This window comes from Manis pentadactyla, chromosome 11 (genome assembly GCF_030020395.1).
Source record: "Manis pentadactyla isolate mManPen7 chromosome 11, mManPen7.hap1, whole genome shotgun sequence".
NCBI classification, from domain to species: Eukaryota; Metazoa; Chordata; class Mammalia; order Pholidota; family Manidae; genus Manis; species Manis pentadactyla.
This window is the reverse complement of record NC_080029.1, coordinates 105,039,992-105,062,385: the sequence shown is the minus strand read 5'-3', so window position 1 is coordinate 105,062,385 and position 22,394 is coordinate 105,039,992. Positions and strand designations below refer to the sequence as shown.

At 34.3% G+C, this 22,394-nt stretch overlaps 1 protein-coding gene across 2 annotated transcripts in view; it reads right to left on the bottom strand.

Moving 5' to 3' along the window:
- The window catches only part of TEX9 (testis expressed 9), a 99,002-nt gene that overhangs the window by 66,320 nt on the left and 10,288 nt on the right, over positions 1-22,394 (bottom strand). For both annotated transcript variants that reach the window (XM_057488836.1, XM_036929719.1), the window contains exons 5-9: positions 14,533-14,578; positions 11,854-11,936; positions 10,130-10,311; positions 7,509-7,591; positions 6,928-7,101 (exon numbers count right to left, since the gene is read on the bottom strand). In XM_057488836.1, coding sequence (XP_057344819.1) covers positions 6,928-7,101; positions 7,509-7,591; positions 10,130-10,311; positions 11,854-11,936; positions 14,533-14,578 — 568 coding nt within the window. The remainder of the gene's footprint in view (positions 1-6,927; positions 7,102-7,508; positions 7,592-10,129; positions 10,312-11,853; positions 11,937-14,532; positions 14,579-22,394) is intronic.

The window sequence follows — 22,394 nt, the reverse complement described above, 5'->3', positions numbered from 1 at the left end:
TACCTAGAATTGTGATGTATATAAATGTTGAATCACTATGTTGTACACCTGAAACTAATGTAATGTAATACTTCAATAAAAAATAATTATCTACAAAAAAAATAAAAAAATAAAAAATAAAAGTAAATATATGGCAACAAAAGCATAAAGGAAAGGAAAGAAAAAATGGAATATATTGTTGTGAGGGTTTTATATACAGTATAAGGAACAGTATGATGTGATTTGATGGTAGACTGATGTGTACTGTACACATTAAATCTACGACAAAAATATTCAACAAAGAGATACAGCTGATAGTGAAGGAAAAATGGAATACTAAGAAATATTCAATTAAAAAGATGAAAAAAGTAACAAAGAACAGTTGGGGAAAATAGAAAACAAACAGAAAGATGACAGATTTAAATCCAAACATCATAAGTTTCAGTAGTATAAATGGTCTGAACATTCCAAAAAGAGATAGAGTCTATTAGAGTGGATAAAGAAGCAAAACCCAATTATATGTTATGTGCAACAAACCTATTTTCAATATAAAAACAGATTAAAAGTAAAAAAGATGAAAAAAGATATGCCATGCAAACATTAAATATAATAAGACTAGAATTACTATACTAATATCACATAAAGTAGACTTTGGAAAACAGAATATCATCAGAGATTTCAAAAACAGTATTTTATCATTATAAAGGTGCACTAATCAAAACACTATTATAATCCAAAAGGTGCAGGTATCCAAAACTAGACTAACAATACATGAAGCCAAAACTGATATAATTGAAAGGAGAAATAGATAAATCCACAATTCCAGACAGAATTCAGCACCAGTAACCCTCTCTCAATAATTGACAGAAAAAGAAAATCAGTAAGGACATAGAACACTTGAACAACACTATTTGTTCAACAAATTTGGCCTAACTAATATTTGTAGAACAGTACATTCAATGCAACATACTTCATATTCCATTCAAGTACAAATGAAGCATTTACCAAGAAAGGCCAAATGCAGGACCACAAAACCAGTTGGAACAAATTTTAAAAGGATGAAATCATATAGAGTAGGTTTTCACACCACAGAATTAAATTAGAACTCAATTAACAGAAAGACATGAAAAAACACCCAATTATGTAGACATTAAACAATACACTTCTAAATAAGCCAATGGTAAAGAAAAATCAGGAAAGAAATTAGAAAATACTTTGAATGAAATGAAAATAAAAACATCAAAATTTGTGGGGTTTAGGTAAAGTAGCACTTAGAGGAAAATTTATAGCTTTAAATGCTTATGTGAGAAAAGAAAAAAGTAGAAAATTAATTATCTAAGCTTCTACCTTAAGAATCCTGAAAAATAAGACTAAATTAAACTCAAATAAGAATGAAGGAAAAGCTAAAGATAAGGTTAGAAATAAATAGAAAATTGATAAACAGAAAAAAATCAACAAAGCCAAATGCTGATTGAAACGTTCAATGAAATTGATAACTAGCTAGACTAAGACCAAAAGGGAGAAGAGACAAATTATTAATATCAAGAATGAAATGGGGTCATTACTATAGATCTTACAGGCATTATACGTACAGCAAAGGAATATTATAGACAAATTTATGCAAATAAATTTTACTACTTATGAGATGGCAGAATTTCCCAAAAAACACAAACTACCAACACTGAGTCAAAAAATAATAATCCAAATAGACTTAAATCCACAAAATAAGTGAATTGGTAATTAAAATCCTTCCCAGAAGAAAACTCTGGTCTACACAGTTATTACAGATGAATTATATCAAACATTTAAATCAATGAACATATAGATGAATGTAACAAAATAGAGAATCCAGAAACAGTCCCACAAATATAGACAATTCATTTTCTCCACAGGTGCAGTGGTAATTAAATGAAGAAAGAATTTAATTTTCAATAAATGCTGTTGATTATCTGTATGAAAAATAAAATAAAATTTGACCCTTATCCTCATGCCATACACAAAATTAACTTGAAATAGATCACAGATTTCTATATGATACATATATACATAAAGGCTAAAACCATAAGACTTCTATAACATAGGAGAAAATCCCAATGACGTTCAAGAGGGCAAAGATTTTTTGAATAGGATGAGAAAAGCACAAAGTCTACACACACACACACAGTCTGGAATTAAGTTGCTGCCTTTTGAAAGACACTGTTAAGAAAATAAAAAGCCAAGTACTATTGGGAGAAACTATTCACAATAAATAGTCTTCTAGCAAAGGAATTATACAAAGAAACATAAAAAACCCTTACTACAACCCAGTATTTTTTAAGTGACCACAAGATTTGAACTAACAAAAGAAGATATATTAGTGGCCAATAAGCATAAGAAAAGATACTTAAGATCAATAGTTAAAAAGGAAACACAAATTGAACTATAATGAGATACTACTTCTGCCCCTTGAGAATGGCTAAAAACACCCTGACAATACCAAGTGTTGGTGAGGATAGAGAGCAACTGGAACCTTCATATACTGCTAGTGGGAATGAAAAATAATACAATCACTTTGGAACACTTTGGCAGTTTCTTAAGTTAAACATACGTTTTCTATAATACCCCCAAATTCTACTCCTAGGTATTTATACATCATGAATGATGTTGAATGTGCATACACAAAAATATTTATCTACACGAAAGACTTGTACATGAAAATTCATAGTGGTTTTATTTCTAATAGTCCAAAGCTGGAAACACCACAAATGCCCAGCAAATGGTAAGCAAATAAACAAAATGTGGTAAATCCATAAATACTACTCAGCAATACAAGGGAATGAACTACAGAACATTCAACACTAATGAATCTCAAATCACTATTCTGAACAAAAAAAGCCAGACACAAAAAAGTACATACTATGATTCCATTTATGCAGAATTTTAGAACAAGGAAAACTAACCGTAGTGAAAAAATGCAGATCAATGGTTGCCTGAGGCCATGGTTAAAGGCTGGGGATTTATGAGTAAGGGACACAAAGGCAATTTTGGGGGATGATAGAAATTTTCTTTACCTTGATTGTGGTGATGGTTAAAAGGATGTGCTAATTTGTCAAAACTCAATGAACTATACAATTAAAACAAGTATATTTTATTGTATTTAGGTTATTCCTCAATAAAGTTGATTTTTAAACAGAAATTAACAGAAAAAATCCAATGCTGAAATATATTTTTTGTGTTTATATTTTAGTAATGACTCCATCTGTTAGTATCAGCAGCTAACATAGTTAATGTACATAGTAATTTTTTAAATAATTGGTTTTTTCAGGTTTATAGAAGCAGCTCCATTAAACTCAAGCTCTCCCTTGCATTTCTGTGAAGTTCACACTGAGATTTGTGTCTAGAGAGATATAAAATAAATGGAACTAGCACAGAAAGATTCAATCTTGCATTCCACTTAACCCATGAGGTTTTTTTATTATTAACGTATCTCACTGATATATACTTATGAACGTTTCACAAGAAAAATAATGTGGTTGCTACATTCACCCATACTATCAAGTCCCCCCCATACTCCATTGCAGGACACTGTCCATCAGTGTAGTAAGATGCCACAGAGTCACTACTTGTTTTCTCTGTGCTACACTGTCTTCCCCATGACCCCCCACGCACACCATTTAAACTAATTACAATGCCCCTCAATCCCCTTCTCCCTCCCTCCCCACCTGCCCTCCCCTACCCCTTCCCTTTGGTAACAGTTAGTCCCTTCTTGGAGTCTGTGAGTCTGCTGCTATTTTGCCCCTTCAGTTTTGCTTCATTGTTATACTCCACACATGAGGAAAGTCATTTGGTATTTGTCTTTCTCTGCCTGACTTATTTCACTGAGTATAATACCCTCTAGCTCCATCCATGTTCTTAGAAATGGTAGGATTTGTTTCTTTCTTTCTTGTGGCTGAATAGTATTCCATTGTGTATATGTACCACATCTCCCATGAGAGTTTTTACACCTCTCTGGCTGACAGGTAAGATAAGTATGCAAGCTGGGAAGTTCAGAGCCAATGAAAGTTTTCATAAAAATATTCTGATAGCCAGTGTATCATAACTGTTTAGCACATTCACTGTGAACCAAAGTTTCAAATATTTTACTCCAAATAGCAATCAGATTTGGGGATAGTTGTGTGTTTATGTCCATTTAATTTGGGGGGACTAGAGAAAGAGTCTACATGATTTATAGAAACAACACAGACTTTGGAGTTAGAAAAACATGGCTTGAATCCTGCTCTGCTGCTACTGTATAACCTTGGGCAATTTGCTTAACCTCTGAGAGTCAGTTTCTCTTTCTGTAAAATGTGTTTTGCCTGGCACACAGCACTCAAAAAATGTTAGTTTCATTTCTGCCTATATAGAGATAGATTATAATCAATGTAGTTCTTTAGGAACATTAATCTATGGGCAGAATACAGGACAATAGATATGGAAAACAGAAAGGACAAAAAATAATCAGTGAGGAGGATTCAGAAATAAAATAATAGCTCGAACCAAGTAGTGGCAATGGGAACTGAAAGAAATAATGAATGAAAATATCTGAAAAAAAAAAAGAGAATATCTGGAAGAATGCACAGAATTGGGTATGAGGACCAAGAACAAGAAGAACAAAGCTGTAGGCAAGGTTTCAAGATTATGCAAGACTATAGCAGTGATATGACCAGAAGCTTGGTTGCATGATGACAAACGGTAAGGGGTCATGACAAATTAAAAATTGTTTCCCAGATACAGCTTTTTTTTTCTTAGACCACTTGTCTGTATTTCTTAGACCAACAGAAATATAACACAAACCACATATATAATTTTTAATTTTCTTGTTACTACTTTTAAGAAGAAACAGGTAAAACTAGTTTTAATACTACATTTCTCTTATCCCAATATATCCAAAATATTATCATTTCAACATGCAACAATATAAAAAATGTTAAAAAAGAATATTCTTTATTCTTTTTTGTATTAAGTCTTCAAAATCTAATGTTTATTTTACACTTAAAGCACATCACAATTTGGATTAGCCACATATGATGCATGGCTATTGTACTGGACAATGCAGGTTTATACCATTAGATCCTATAATTTTTATTTCCAGATGAATAGGTAAACAAAACATGGAACCTTCATTCACTGTTATACTACTAGCAATGGAAAGGAATAGACTATAACATGGATGAATCTCAGGCTTTATGCTAAGTAAAAAAAAAAACAAAAAAAGACTTGAGGGTACTAAGTGATTCTATTCATATGACATTCTGAAAAAGGCTAAACTATAAAAAACAAAATAGATCAGTTGTTGCCTGAGACTGGAAGTAGGGACTGGACTTGACTGAATTCACATGGGGAATTTTTTGGGATCATGGAAATGTGCTACATGTCAATTATGGTGATGGTTATACAACTACACATTTGTCAGAACTCATACAACTATAAAAAAGAGTGATTTACTGTATGTAAATTTTAATTCAATAAATCTAAATTTAAAAAATTTATTACCAGGAGATAATACTAATTATACAAGACCAAAATGTTTAAAATAGGCTCTTTTACATGAACACAGTAAAGAAAAATATGATATGGTAATGAAGAAGGCATAGTTTCTTATGTAAACCTTAATACATGCTAAATTGTATAATTTTTATCATCACTATGTCTTAAAAAGTAAAACTGTACAGTATGTTTTATTTTTACTATCACAAGGTGCACTAATATAACAAAAATTTAATGGGATGTAATTTAAAATATATTTTCTCCTTATATATGTCACAAAAACACAAGCACACCTCCCCCAAATTAAAAAATTAAAAACTTCTGTGCTTCAAAGGATACCATAAAGCGAAATGACAACACAGTGAGTGAATGGGAGAAATATTTGCAGACTGTACATCTGATAAGGGACTTTTATCTAGAATATATAAAGAACACTTACTACTCAATAATTTTAAAAATGGGCAAAGGACCTAAACAGACATTTCTCAAAGAAGATAAACAAATGGCCAATAAGCATATGAAGAGATGTTCAACATCATTAGTTTCCAAAAAATGCAAATCGAAATGATAAAGAAAAAACCATATCATACCACTAGCAAGGCTATATGTGAAAAGATAGATAATCTAACATGTATTGGTGAGGATGTGGAGAAATTGGAACACTTATAGACTGATGGTGGAAATGTAAAAATGGTATGGTTTGTTTGGAAAACAGCAGTTTCCTCAAAAGTTTAAACATAGGGTTACTAAGTGATTCAGGGATTCTACTCTTAGACATATAACCAACAGAAATAAAAACATTATGTCCACACAAAAACTTGTATATGAAATGTTCACAGCAGCATTATTCAAAATAGCCCCAAAGTGGAAACAACTCAAATGTCCATCAATTGAAAAACAGATACATAAAAAGTGTTATATCCATAGAATAGAGTACTACTCTATACAGAGGAATGCAGTACTGTCATGCACCAGTGTGGATGAACCTTGAAAACTTTATGTTAAGCAAAAGATGTCAGTCACAAAATATCACATGTTGTATGATTCTATGTATATGAAATGTCCAGATCAGGCAAATCTATCAGTGAAGAAAATACATTAGAAATTTCCTATGGCTGGAGAGGTTTGGGGAAAGAGGACACAGGTATGGTGGCTAACGGTATAGGATTTCTTTCTGGGGTGATGAAAATGTTCTAAAATTGATAGTGGTGAAAGTTACAAACTCTGTGAATATCCTAAAAGCCACTGAACTGTACACTTTTAAAGGGTGAAATGAAATTATATCTCTACAAAGCTATTAAAAAATACTCTCCTCTATATGATGGAGTATTTAGTAAATACTAACAAAATAACTGAACCAGAAGTTGTGTCTATACAAATGTGTAACTTTAATGTTTTAGTGTATCTTTGGCATTAAGTTAGAAAAAAGAGCAAAATTGTTACCTTTTCTAATGAAGACAGCTGTTGGTATAATCCATCACATTTTTTGTTTGCTTCTTCAAAAAGAGTTTTGTATTTTTCTGCTTGAGACTGTTGCAAATTAATTGTTCGCTGCTGTCTCACACAATCTTCTTCAAAATTTTTTATTTGAGACTTTAAATCCTGAATTTCATCCTTCTATTGTTATGGAATTATAGATGTGAAAAAAAGCACAAGATCTATTATCAACATAAAGTAGAAAACAAAAAGGAGCTTCATATGACCTTTGGTATTTATACCCATGAAGAAAAACAAATTACATTCCATTTTCATCTTCAAAAATATAACTCAGGTGTTTTGTTTGCATTTAATAGACTATACTTGTAAGTCTAATACAGAGAATTCTAATGGCTAACAAGTATTAAAATTCTTTAGCTCTGTGAAAATTCAACATCTCAGAATAAAGTTCAATATTTACATACAATTTTTCAATTCAAATTTAACTGTGAATTATATCTTAATGAAGCTATTTTAAAAATAATTGGAATTCCTCCTAAAATGTCTTTGAATATTAGACATTTATTTGGAGGTCTTAAAAAACTTACCTTTTTATTGCATTCACATACAACATTATCCAATTCCTCCTGCATAACACGGAGTTTGGCCTTTAGAAATCTGATCTGTGCTTCTGTGGATTTAAAGAATTATTTATTGTCTTTCACTGAATCTAAGATGCTTCCATTTTAAGAGAGAATTAGTTTATGAGGAAAAAAGTGCTCAAAAAAGGGTGTCTGACAGGAGGTCCCTGTTTGGGACACTAAATACCCCAACATAAAGGTGAATGAAAAACAAATCCACCAACACAAAGTAACTATTTACAACCTGACACTGGAACTGAATAAAGAAAATGGGAAAAACACAAAAATCTCTCCTGAGAATCTGAACCACAAGCCAGTATTCACACAAATTTTCAGATTGAATTCATACTTACCAAGGTGGTCCAAAATACATCTAACAGAATTTAAAGCGGTTTCAGGTCAGTAATGTCCCCAAATGTTTGGCAGAAACAAACACAAATCCTCTCTAGTGAAACTCAGTCTCGACCGCTGTGGTTATAAAATTCCATTGATGGTAACACTCCAATTTCACAGAAATTAAAATGTAGTATATGTGTCAGGTAACACTCCAATTTCACAGAAATTAAAATGTAGTATATGTGTCAGAATTAAAGAAATACCTTTCTGCCAAAGCTTTCTCCCACAAACCCTCATTAAGATCTACTTTTTGTATTTCATTGCTAGCAAAAGTTCTTTATTCTATAATATCAGCAGTAAATCTTTGAAGTTTATAGGCCTATAAAAATAAAATGAAAACTGAACTTAGAACTCACTTGTTATTCATTTGATCATTCATTCAAAAAATATACATTAAGTCTCTACTATGTTCCAGGCATAACAGGAGAATTAAAATACAAGCTTTGCCCTCATGGAGCTTATCTTGAGTAAACACTCTGAATTGCCTCTGAGAAATCTTTGGGATAAATCCCACAGAACACAAAATATCCCCACATACACTTCCTGTTCCAAAGCTCTTCTTACGAAGTGCCCCCACTGTTACCGGGAGCTCATGAATGATAGTGGCTCTAACCCCACTAAGATCTCTCTTAGCTGTACCTCTCCTTCTAGCCTTTCACGTAACTCCAGGTTAGCAGGGGATAGAAGGGAAATGATAACTTCAAAGGTGTGAAGTTTGCGGTAGTTGGTCTCTAGGGGGAAAGAACAAAGAAAGAATGGAAGAGCATGACTTTTACCATCTCTTTCCCCAACTCTAACCTGAATAGTATCATCAAGGAACAGGGTACTCTGGTCTCTGCAGGCCCACAACACTAAACTCCTCTCCCCATCTGACTCTGACTTCAGTCTTACCAAGAAGTCTGTGCTACTAAACTACTTTTTAATCTTTTCTTCCCACAGGTAGCATAGCCATTTTAGGCAATCATCTGGAATAAGAGAAAACTCCCCGAAAGGGGAGAACTTAGGCCAAAGATTCTGAAAAGGGAGATAGGGAAGTAAAGTGGCAGAGAGGTGATTCAGAAATAAGAAAAAAGTAGCAGTTTAAGGTGGTCTATCTGTGCTGGTTCCATATATCTGGGAGCAGGAACACTGTAACAGGGCCATGGGTGACTGTGTACTGAGAAATAGTCAACATGTGATCATTGTGTCCTTGAAGGCATCTTAACAGAAACAAAAGGCAACTTCCTGCTTTACTTACCTTCTCTTCTGATAACTACTCCCAGAAAGCTTAGAAAGGTCAGTAAATGTAATAAATTCATAAAATGAATTGCTCCTCATTTATGACTAACTAGCAGGTAGCATAATAATCATTACACATATAAATTTTATGCTTTTTACAGAATCAGAGAATTTTAAAGATAAACTTTATGATTCTCTAATACAAACTAAATTTTCAAATGAAACTGCTATTACAGAGATTGTGTAAGTGCCCTGACTGGTCACAACTGAACACATTAGAACAAAAAACATAAGAACACAAAAGAATACAATAACTATGTTCTATATACACTCAATTATTTTATTTTTGTTTACAATAGCATAGGTGGTTCCTCATAAATTGAACAATTTTAGAGGCTTTACTGATAATGCTGTTTTTTAGATGACCTAAACATATTGACTTTCTAGTGGTATGCAGAGAATGAATTTATAAAAAAGAAAATTATATTCATTAGAAAAGTCACTTATTTCACCTGATGCTACATCAGTAATTCATTCATCCTTTTGCAGGTGCTGATTTAACACACACTAAGTAAAATACAGTAACATTAAATGACAGGAATTCAAAGAAATGTCATTAAAAAAAATCATTTTAGTGTTTTAATGATAAGATATAAGGCACTTTAACCTTAGTTGAAAAGTGGTCAGTGTAACCAATATCATATAGTCTTTTTTGTTTTTACCTTTTATAATGGAAAATATAAAAAATACACAAAGTTAAAGATACCAGTTCAATGAAACCCTACCTATCCATCACCCATTTTCAATTATTGACTCATAAACAATTCTATTTCATCTATAATCTTCCACTATATCTTATAGAAGATATTGAAATAAATGTAAGAAATAACAATACAGTTTTTAAATGCAAGAAAAATAGTCCCCAAATATCTTTTTCTAAGTAATTGGAAGGAAAAAATTAAAGGAAAGCTTACCTGTTCCAATGTCTTTACTAACACCACAAAAAATATCATCATCATCTATATCATCAGAAAAGCCTTCTTCCTCCAGTTGCCCTTCAATTTTGCTAATTGTTTTTGTAAGAGAAAAGTCTGAGAAATCCTCTGGAATGGCAACATCATTGGCAGTTGGTACATCAGAGTATTTTGATTTTATACTAAAAAAAATATATATATATATATGGGTATATGTACACTGTATATATGCAAAGGAGATAGGACTTTTATCCAAATTAGCAAAATTATAAATTGTACATTTATGATGAAATCTACAATTGATACTTTCAAGAACTACATTTTAAGAAACTTAGTAGACTTTCAATCTTTATGAATCATACAACCACAGAGCTAGAGAAGCCTTTATGAAACCAGTTAGTCTAGACTTTACCTCTGAACCTGTGAACATCAAAACTAAGAGTAATGAACTTGGCCTCCTAGGTCAAATCCAGTCTTTGGCTTTTACTTTTATGTGCCACTGTAGAAGAACTATACAACTTGGTATCACTTCTAGCAATATGTCTGCAAAAGCTGAAGAATAATACCTCTTAAGAAAGAATTATAGAATGAACAGTTATTATTCTAAACTCACTATTTCCTTTCCACCCTAAAAAAACACATGTTAACCAGGATCAAAGTCAATGAAAAAGTTGGATTTGATTTTTTTTAATGAGGTAATGGAAGAAGCATGAAATAGAAGTCATGTCTGAAGGTACTGAGCAATGTGCCAGGTCTAACCCATCAAATTTATGAATTTGAAAGCCTTATTTTTCACTTTTTACTTACTTTTAAAGCCTAACTTACTTTCAACAAATAAGCAGAATTCCATTTGGAAAAACAACCTTTCTTTAAAAAGTAAACTTAAAGTCTGAAAATAAGATAGCCCTTTCCAGTTATGCATGTATGTATGTACTTACACACATACTATATGTTCTCTTTTCTCCTATCAGTCTATTTTAGATTTCTTTTTGTTATCTTTTCACTCTATTTTTTCTCTTTTATTCAAAAAACAAAAAGTTCTTTAGCCAGTTAAAAGACACAAAAATTAGCAAAGATTTTTCCAGAATTATAATGCAGTTATCAGTTTGGGTAAGTAATAGACATATAAATTTAATGACTTACTGTGAATAAGAAGCTGATTGGTACAATCCACTGTAGGTGTGACCTTTTTCTAGAAGATCTCCTACCCTAGAAAGCCTCTTGTATTACCTTTTTAGACTTAAAATACTAAGAACAGTCTTGAATTCTTTCTCACCAAAACCAACAGAATGTAAATTATAATTATACTATAGTCTTATTTAGAGAAGGCCAATCATTTTCTATCTCACACAACAATGTATGGTGCTCTGTTAAATGCTCAAAAAGTAGAATGTTTAGTCTATTTGAGAGAACTGGGAAGATAAAGACACCTAGGTTATAGTCTTAATTCTAAGAAAATATCACACTAAAAATAATACGTAAAAAACATTAGAAATGTGGCAATTTTGCTTAAGAGAACACCACAAAAATATTCAGTAACAGCTGTAAAACATTTCTGAGTAGAGGGTGTCTTAAATTATTGGAAAAGATATATACAGTGTAATTTTATATATTATAGGTATAAAAATATTTGCAGAAACAGAAAGAGCTTAATAAATAAGAATGATGGAACTGTGGATCATAAAACTAAAAAAGAAAAGTAACATTTTAAAACTGTACTATACCTTAAATGTGCTTTCCTTCCTTTACTTGCAGAGCATAGTTTGGTTTGAACTTTGTTTACTGGATCATTGTTTTTGGCCTTTGACTACATGAAAAGAATTTAAACTATTGATTAGATTCTAATCATTTGCCAAGGAAAGCAATTTTGTAATACACAGAATTGCTGGTTTCCTACACAGAAGAACAGCTATTTCATGGAATTAATCAAAGTGTATTTTAAAGAATCCCATTATTGTCCATGCTTACCACTTTATTCAACATAGTACTGGAGGTCCTAGCCATGGCAATCAGATACCACAAAGAGATAAAAGGCATCTAAATTGGTAAGGAAGAACTTAAACTGTCACTATTTGCATATGACATGATATTATACTAAAAAACACTAAAGACTACACCAAAAAACTGTTAGAATAACCAGATTCAGCAAAGTTTCAGGATACAAAATTAATATACAGAAATCTGTTACATTCCTATATACTAACAACAAACTAGTAGGAAGAGAAATCAGGAAAACAACTCCATTTACAATTGCATCAAAAAGAATAAAATATCTAGGAATAAACCTAACCAGTGAGGTAAAAAACCTATACTCTGAAAACTATATGACACTCATGAGAGAAATTAAAGACACCAAAAAATGGAATCTATCCCATGTTCATGGATAGGAAGAATCAATATTATCAAAATGCCCATCCTGCCCAAAGCAGTTTACAGATTCAATGCAATCCCTATCAAAATACCAACAGCATTCTTCAACAAACCAGAACAAATAGTTCTAAAATTCATATGGAACCACAGAGATCCTGAATAGCCAAGGCAATCCTGAGAAAGAAGAACAAAGCTAGGGGCATTATGCTCCCTGACTTCAAGTTCTACTACAAAGCTACAGTAATCAAAACAGTATGAAACTGGCACAAGAACAGACCTATAGATCAATGGAACAGAATAGAGATACCAGATATAAACCCACAAATATAGGTCAACTAATATACAATAAAAGAACTATGGATATACAATGGCAAAATGACAGCCTCTTCATACGCCTCAACACCCAAAAACAAGTAACCCAATTAAAAAATGTGCAGAGGAACTGAACAGACATTTCTCCAAAGAAGACATACAGATGACCAACAAGCACATGAAAAGATGTTCCACACTAATCATCTGGGAAATGCAAATCAAAACCACAATGATTAAGATATTTACCTCACACCAGTCTGAATGGCTACTATCCAAAAGACAAGAAATAACAAATGTTGGAGAGGATGTAGAGAAATGGGAACCCTCCTACACTGTTGGTGAGAATGTAAATTGTGTAACCACCTTGGAAAGCAGTATGGAGGTTCCTCTAAAACTAAAAACAGAAATACCATTCAATCTAGTAATTCCCCTTTTAGGAATTTACTCAAAGAAAACAAAATCCCTGATTAATAAAGATACATGCACTCCTGTGTTTATCACCAGATTATTTACAATAGCCAAGATATGGAAGCAATCTAAGTGTCCATCAATAGATGAATGGATAAAGAAGAGGTGGTATATATACACAATAGAATATTATTCAGCCATAAAAAGAAAATAAATACTGCCATTTGTAACAACATGGATGGATCTAGAGGGTATTATGCTAAGTGAAATAAGCCAACCAGAGAAAGACAAATACTATATGATTTCACTTACTTGTAGAATATAAAAACAAAGCAAAACAGAATGAACAAAACAGCAGCAGACTCACAGACATTGAGAAGTGACTAGGGGTTACCAAGGGGGAGGGGTTGGAGTTGGGGGAAAAGGGTGAGGGGGATAAAGGGGCACAATAATTCACCATCACAATATAAGCTGGTCATGAGGATGGTAGTACAGCATGAAGACTATAGTCGATGATTGTGTAACATCTTTCTGTGTTGATAGATTGTAACCATAGTAGAGGGGATGAGGATTTAATAATATGGGTAACTGTTGAACCACTGCATTGTACATTTGAAACTAATATAAGATTGTATATCAATACTTCAATATAAAAAAAAAAGATACCAGAACTATATAGCTGGAAAAGACCTAGCTATCTCCAGGACCAAGAGATTCAAAGATAAGGAAAATGAGTCCCCAAATTCAAGGATATTCAGCTCTCTAGTAGAACATTAAACTGGGTGTTGTGACTCTCAGAATTTAGTTCTCCTCACTGATTATTCCCCAGAAAGGCCTTCATATATGCTGTTCCCTTGGCCTAAATCCCCTGGGTGAGGAACTTGTAGATACCAGTACGCCCAGCACCGAAAAGTTACCTCTTACTGTAAATATTTAAATGAATGAATTAAACTTTCAAATCACCTTTTTATTCGAATTCTCTTTTTCAGTTTTTTTCTAGTAAATTTGGGCTTCAGAGACAAAACTAAAAGTCCTTAGGTTATAGACTCATTTCACTTGGAATTTTTTCCAATGTATCTCCAAACTGTTCAGTGAAATTATCAGACAAAAAAAGATTCAATTTATTTTATGAGCAACATTTCATGAAGACATCTCTTCTGAGTATGCTATTTCTATAGAATCATAATCCTCTGTTTTGTCTAGAAAAAGTCTAAAAAATAAACTAAATTCTACAGAATGTAAATATAGTCACGTGAAAATAAACTAAATTCTACAGAATGTAAATATAGTCATATGAAAGTTTGATTTCATACCTTAGTTTCTGAATGTAGATGAACTGTCCCTTCAGATATTAGACCTCTACAGGCCAAAAATAAACATTATGCATTAACAGATGAAACTAAGCCAAGAAACAAAATAATTCAACAGCAATTATATTTTAAAAGGAAAATATACAAACATCAACTAGCCTTTCTATAAGTGCTTAGGCTAAATAATTCATTTTTGAGAAGATATACTATAATGTCACTATTTTTGTAGGAAAATTAGCACAACTTCTAACTAATGGAAACATAAGGAGTGATAACTGGCCATACAAAGAGCTTGTCTGTTTCACAAAATGACTCACCAAAGGGCTTTCTATTGTTAGCCTACTCAAGTGTTAACCTTTGTCTGATGCATTAAACAAATGACTTGGTCAGTGTCTGTTTTCTCCATTACACTGTGAACTTAATTAGGGTAGGAATCATGTCTGCCTTGCTCACAGCTCTGTACCTAGTACTTGGCATAGTACCTGGCATATAAGCTCTTCAATTTGCACTACATATTTTTTAAGTGTATAAATAGATCTAAAATGCGATTCATTTTTATGCTCATGTTGTCAAAATACATTTGTAGTTTAAAACTAGTGTTTATGGGGGTCTTCAAACTATGGCCCACAGGCTGAGTCCACGCACACCCACTCATTTGTGCACTGTCTACAGCTGTTATGGCACCAAATAAACAAAGCTGAGTAGCTGCAACAAAGACCTTATAGCTCACAAAGCCTAAAATATTTACTACCCGGTTCTTTATAGAAAAAGTTTGCTACCCCTCATCACAGTCTAGATCATCCCCAACACATGATTAATACTTCTGAAAAACCTGCCACAATAGTACCTATTGTTGCTATGGAAAAGAGAAAGAAATTAATTCCATTATATCCCCTGAGAACTCCAAACCATAGCAGAGGACATAAAATTATTTTCCATCAGATGCCCCCTACTAAACTAGTCAGACATAGGTTATTTCCCTATTAGACACAAAGATATACTTTGATAAATAGTATTAAATACAACCTCTTAAAGAACTAGAAATAGCTCTGGGAAGAAAAAAATCATCAAAATATCTTAAAATTACAATCTAAAGAATCATTCTCATGTGACATGAAAATGTTACCAAAGTCAATACAAATTTTAAGTGTCTCTTTAATCACCCTGATGTTAAATAACATTTGCCATTTCCATACATTTGTTGCATTTTCCATCTCCTTTCCCTTTTCCATATACACATATACAGCAACAAAAAGACATTTAATGGTTATCTGTTTTGCTCAGGTTTAGCAGAGTGACATTACTTTGCATTTCCCTGAAAAATGAACTAAAACACAGTATTCTGATTATTTCCGTTGAAATTTTCCATTAAAGGAAAATATGATTGAAATGATTTGTGTCATAAACTTTGCTTCCAACAGACCAAAGGATATATATACCTTACCATTAGGAAACTAAATTCTGGTTTCCCTACCATAGTGTTTGGTAGAGTAACCCTGAATGTAGAAGACCTATTATAATATACACTGCCTCACTGTAATCATTTAGGTGAACTATAGTTGTTCCAAGTTGAAATAGATTGTCTCTTTACAGAATCATCCCTTCAGCAATTCCCACTAATAGTCAAGTATTATGTTTCATGTGGTAAATGCCACCTACCTGTTCAAAAAGTAGCATTAAAAAAAAACCCTGTCTATTGGTAGATGAATGTATAAAGAAGAGGTGGTACATACACCCAATGGAATATTATTCAGTCATAAAAAGAAAACAAATCCTACCATTTGCAACAACGTGGATGGAGCTAGAGGGTATTATGCTCAGTGAAATAAGCCAGGTGGAGGAAGACAAGGGCCAAATGATTTCCCTCATTTGTGGAGTATAACAAAGAAGCAAAACTGAAGGAACAAAACAGCAGCAGACTCATAGACTCCAAGAAGGGACTAGCAGTTACCCAAGGGAAGGGCTTGGGGAGGGTGGGTGGGGAGGGAGGGAGAAGGGGAATAAGGGGCATTATAATTAGCATTCACAATACAGGTAGGTCACGGGGGAAGGCAGTATAGCATGGAGAAGACAAGAAGTAGTGACTCTATAGTATCTTAATACGCTGATGGACAGTGACTGCAATGGGGAGGGGGGAACTTGATAATATGGGTAAATGTTGAAACCACAATGTTGCTCATGTGAAATCTTCATAAGATTGTATGTCAATGATACCTTGATTTGAAAAGAAAAGCCACCTGATTTACGTAAGCAGAGTGTCATCACCTCTTTACACTTCAGGAAATTTTAGTAAAAGAAAATCAACAGATTTATTTTGATGCTTGTGAAATCAGTCTCTCACCTGCTTCAACAGAGACTAGGGATTAGCTGCTGCTACCATAATTTCAATCTTTTAATTTACTGGATAGAAGCCATGCTAATCTTATTTGCAATCCAAATTTTGGAGTTTTTTAAACTGTTAGCCATCATTTCCCATAAAATATCAGAAAACATTATATATAAGGATAAGTAGTTTCACATTATATGTACACATAGAGAAGTGTATATCAAATGATGATGTAAAAAATATTTTTATGGGAAAATTCTTTTAATTACAAAGTAAAGAACTGAGATTAAAGATGGCAGCATGAGAGCAGAGACAGAGGCTTCCTCCTAAAACTGTATACAATTAGAAAATTTAATTGGCACAACTAATCCTGAGAGAGCAACAGGAAAGAAGAGACATCAGACTGCACACACCTGGAGAAAAGAGCAGACCTCACCTAACGGGGTAACGTACCAGAGCTGTGGCTCCCGGGACCCGAGCCCCTCCCCCACCCCAGCTCACGGGCGGGAGGAAGAGAAACAGAGCAGGGAGGGAGTGGAAGGCTTGGGACTGCTTAATACCTAGCTCCGGAGATCTGCGCTGGGAGCACAAACCTACATTTCATGGTGCTTTCATGAGACTCGCCTGACTCCTGGGTTGGAAAGTTAATGCAGGCAGAGTTCCTGGGGAGACTGGGATTCCAGCTGCTTGTGGAAAGCAGGGATCCATATCTGACTGCTCCGGGACAAAAACTTATACCTGTGTGCCCAGCCCACTGGCTCAAGCAGTGGAGACAGGCACAGGAGCCAGGAGGCAGGGGAACAGCTCTTTCCACCCCCCAGTACTGCTCCCCTGCGACCCCCCAACATTGCTTCAGGGGCTCAGCAGCTCCAGAGACTTCAGCTTCTGGACACTAGAGGGCGCCATATACAAACATGAAACGCCAAAGGAACCTTGTCCAGAGTAAAATTGTTAATACAACTCCTGAGAAAGATTTAAATGATATGGACTTCGTGACTCTTCCTGAAAGGGAGTTCAAAATAAAAATCATTAACATGTTCATGGAGGTATAGAAAGATAATCAAGAACTCAGGAATGAATTCTGGTCAGAGATCCAATCGTTAAAGAACACAATGGAGGGTATTAAAAGCAGGTTGGATAGGGTGGAGGAGACAATAAATGAAACAGAAACTAGAGAAGAGGAATAAAAGAAGCTGAGGCACAGAGAGAAAAAAGGATCTCTAAAAATGAAAGAATATTGAGAGAACTGTGTGACCAATCCAAGCAGAACAATTTTCACATTATAGGGATACCAGAAGAAGAAGAGAGAGAGAAAGGGATAGAAAGTGTATTTGAGGAGGTAGTTGCTGAAAACTTCCCCAATCTGGGGAAGGACATAGTCTGTCAGGCCATGGAGATCCACAGATCCCCCTACACAAGGGGCCCAAGGGAGACAACAGCAAGACACATAGTAATTAACATGGGAAAGATCAAGGATAAGGACAGACTGTTAAAAGCAGCCAGAGGCAGAAATAAGATCACATACAAAGGAAAGCCCATCAGAATAACATCAGACTTCTCAGCAGAAACCTTACAGGCCAGAAGGGAGTGGCATGATGTATTTAATGCCATGAAGCAGAAGGGCTTGGAACCAAGATTACTTTATCCAGCAAGATTATCATTTAAATTTGAAGGAGGGATTAAACAATTTCCAGATAAGCAAAAGCTGAGAGAGTTTACCTCACACAAACCATCTCTGCAGTCTATTTTGGAGGGACTGCTATAGATGGAAGTGTTCTTAGGGTTGGATAGCTGCCACCAGAGGTAGTAAAATCATGGTAGGGAGGGGGGAGAAGCTGATTGCGAGGCAAATGCAAAATTAAATTGACTGTCCCCAAAGCCAATCAAGGGATAGAGAAAAAGTATAGAATTTGATACCTAATATATAAAGAATGGAGGAGGAAGAAAAAGGAGGAGAAATAGAAAAGAACCTTTAGATTGTGTTTGTAACAGCATACTAAGTGAGTTAAGTTAGACTCTTAGATAGTAAGGAAAGTGACCTGGAACCTTTGGTAACTACGAATCTAAAGCCTGAAATGGCAATAAGTACATACCTATTGATAATCACCCTAAATGTAAATGGACTGAATGCACCAATCAAAAGACATAGAGTCACTGAATGGATAAAAAAACAAGACCCATCTATATGCTGCTTACAAGAGACTCACCTCAAACCCAAAGACATGCACAGACTAAAAGTCAAGGGATGGAAAAAGATATTTCATGCAAACAATAGGGAGAAAAAAGCAGGAGTTACAGAACTAGTATCAGACAAAATAGACTTCAAAACAAAGAAAGTAACAAGAGATAAAGAAGGACATTACATGATAAAGGGCTCAGTCCAGCAAGAGGAAATAACCATTATAAATATATATGCACCCAACACAGGAGCACCAGCATATGTGAAACAAATACTAACAGAACTAAAGGAGGAAATAGACTGCAATGCATTCATTCTAGGAGACTTCAACACACCATTCACCCCAAAGGACAGATCCACCAGACAGAAAATAAGGACACAGAGGCACTGAACAACACACTAGAACAGATGGACCTAATAGACATCTATAGAACTCTACACCCAAAAGCAACAGGATACACATTCTTCTCAAGTGCACATGGAACATTCTCCAGAATAGACCACATACTAGGCCACAAAAAGAGTCTCAGTAAATTCAACAAGATTGAAATCCTACCAACCAACTTTTCAGACCACAAAGGTATAAAACTAGAAATAAATTGTAACAAGAAAGCAAAAAGGCTCACAAACACATGGAGGATTAACAACACACTGCTAAATAGTCAATGGATCAACGACCAAATTAAAATGGAGATCCAGCAATATATGGAAATAAATGACAACAACAACACAAAGCCCCAACTTCTGTTGGACGCAGCGAAAGCAGTCTTAAGAGGAAAGTATGTAGCAATCCAGGCATATTTAAAGAAGGAAGAACAGACCCAAATGAATAGTCTAACGTCACAGTTATCAAATTTGGAAAAAGAAGAACAAAAAAAAAAATTGGAAAAAGAAGGCCTAAAGTCAGCAGAAGGAGGGACATAATAAAGATCAGAGAAGAAATAAACAAAATTGAGAAGAACAAAACAATAGAAAAAATAAATGAAACCAAGAGCTGGTTCTTTGAGAAAATAAACAAAATAGATAAGCCTCTAGCCAGACTTATTAAGAGAAAAAGAGAATCAACACACATCAACAGAATCAGAAATGACAAAGGAAACATCACGATGGACCCCACAGAAATACAAAGAATTATTAGAGACTACTATGAAAACCTATATGCTAAGAAGCTGAAAAACCTAGAAGAAATGGACAACTTCCTAGAAAAACACAACCTTCCAGGACTGACCAAGGAAGAAACACAAAATCTAAACAAACCAATTACCAGCAAAGAAATTGAAGCAGTAATCAAAAAACTACCCAAGAAAAAAAAACCCTGGGCCAGATGGATTTACCTTGGAATTTTATCAGACATACAGAGAAGATATAATACCCATTCTCCTTAAAGTTTTCCAAAAGATAGAAGAGGAGGGAATACTCCCAAACTCATTCTATGAAGCCAACATCACCCTAATACCAAAACCAGGCAAAGACCCCACCAAAAAAGAAAATTACAGACCAATATCCCTGATGAACATAGATGCAAAAATACTCAATAAAATATTAGCAAACCGAATTAAAAATATATTAAAAGGATCATACACCACGACCAAGTGGGATTCATTCCAGGGATGCAAGGATGGTACAACATTCGAAAATCCATCAACATCATCCACGACATCAACAAAAAGAAAGACAAAAACCACATGATCATCTCCATAGATGCTGAAAAAGCATCTGACAAAACTCAACATCCATTCATGATAAAAACTCTCAGCAAAATGGGAATAGAGGGCAAGTACCTCAACATAATAAAGTCCATATACGATAAACCCACAGCCAACATCATACTTAACAGCGAGAAGCTGAAAGCTTTTCATCTGAGATCAGGAACAAGACAGGGATGCCCACTCTCCCCACTGTTATTTAACATAGTACTGGAGGTCCTAGCCACGGCAATTAGACAAAACAAAGAAATACAAGGAATCCAAATTGGTAAAGAAGAAGTTAAACTGTCACTATTTGCAGATGACATGATATTGTACACAAAAAACCCTAAAGACTCCACTCCAAAGCTACCAGAACTGATATCAGAATACAGCAAAGTGGCAGGATACAAAATTAACACACAGAAATCTGTGGCTTTCCTATACACTAACAATGACCCAATAGAAAGAGAAATCAGGAAAACAATTCCATTCACAATTGCATCAAAAAGAATAAAATACCTAGGAATAAACCTAACCAAAGAAGTGAAAGACCTATACCCTGAAAACTATAAGACACTCTTAAGAGAAGTTAAAGAGGACACCAACAATTGGAAACTCATCCCATGCTCTTGGCTAGGAAGAATTAATATCGTCAAAATGGCCATCCTGCCCAAAGAAATATACAGATTTGATGCAATCCCTATCAAATTACCAACAACATTCTTCAATGAACTGGAACAAATAGTTCAAAAATTCATATGGAAACACCAAAGACCCCAAATAGCAAAAGCAATCCTGAGAAAGAAGAATAAAGTGGGGGGGGGATCTCACTCCCCAACTTCAAGCTCTACTACAAAGCCATAGTAATCAAGACAATTTGGTACTGGCACAAGAACAGAGCCACAGACCAGTGGAACAGATTAGAGACTCCAGACATTAACCCAAACATATATGGTCAATTAATATTCGATAAAGGAGCCATGGACATACAATGGGGAAATGACAGTCTCTTCAACAGATGGTGCTGGCAGAACTGGACAGCTACATGTAAGAGAATGAAACTGGATCACTGTCTAACCCCATACACAAAAGCAAATTCAAAATGGATCAGGGACCTGAATGTAAGTCATGAAACCATAAAACTCTTAGAAAAAAACATAGGCAAAAATCTCTTGGATATGAATATCAGCGACTTCTTCATGAATATTTCTCCCTGGGCAAGGAAAACAAAAGAAAAAATGAACAAGTGGGACTATATCAAGCTGAAAAGCTTCTGTACAGCAAAGGACACCATCAAAAGAACAAAAAGGTACCCTACAGTATGGGAGAATATTTTCGTAAATGACAGATCCGATAAAGGCTTGACATCCAAAATATATAAAGAGCTCACGCACCTCAACAAACAAAAAGCAAATAATCCAATTAAAAATGTTGGCAAGGTTGCGCAGAAAGGGCAACCCTCCTACACTGCTGGTAGGAATGTAAATCAGTTCAACCACTGTGGAAAGCAGTATGGAGGTTCCTCCAAAAGCTCAAAATAGACATACCATTTGACCCAGGAATTCCACTTCTAGGAATTTACCCTAAGGATGCAGCACTCCAGTTTGAAAAAGACAGATGCACCCCTATGTTTATCGCAGCACTATTTACAATAGCCAAGAAATGGAAGCAA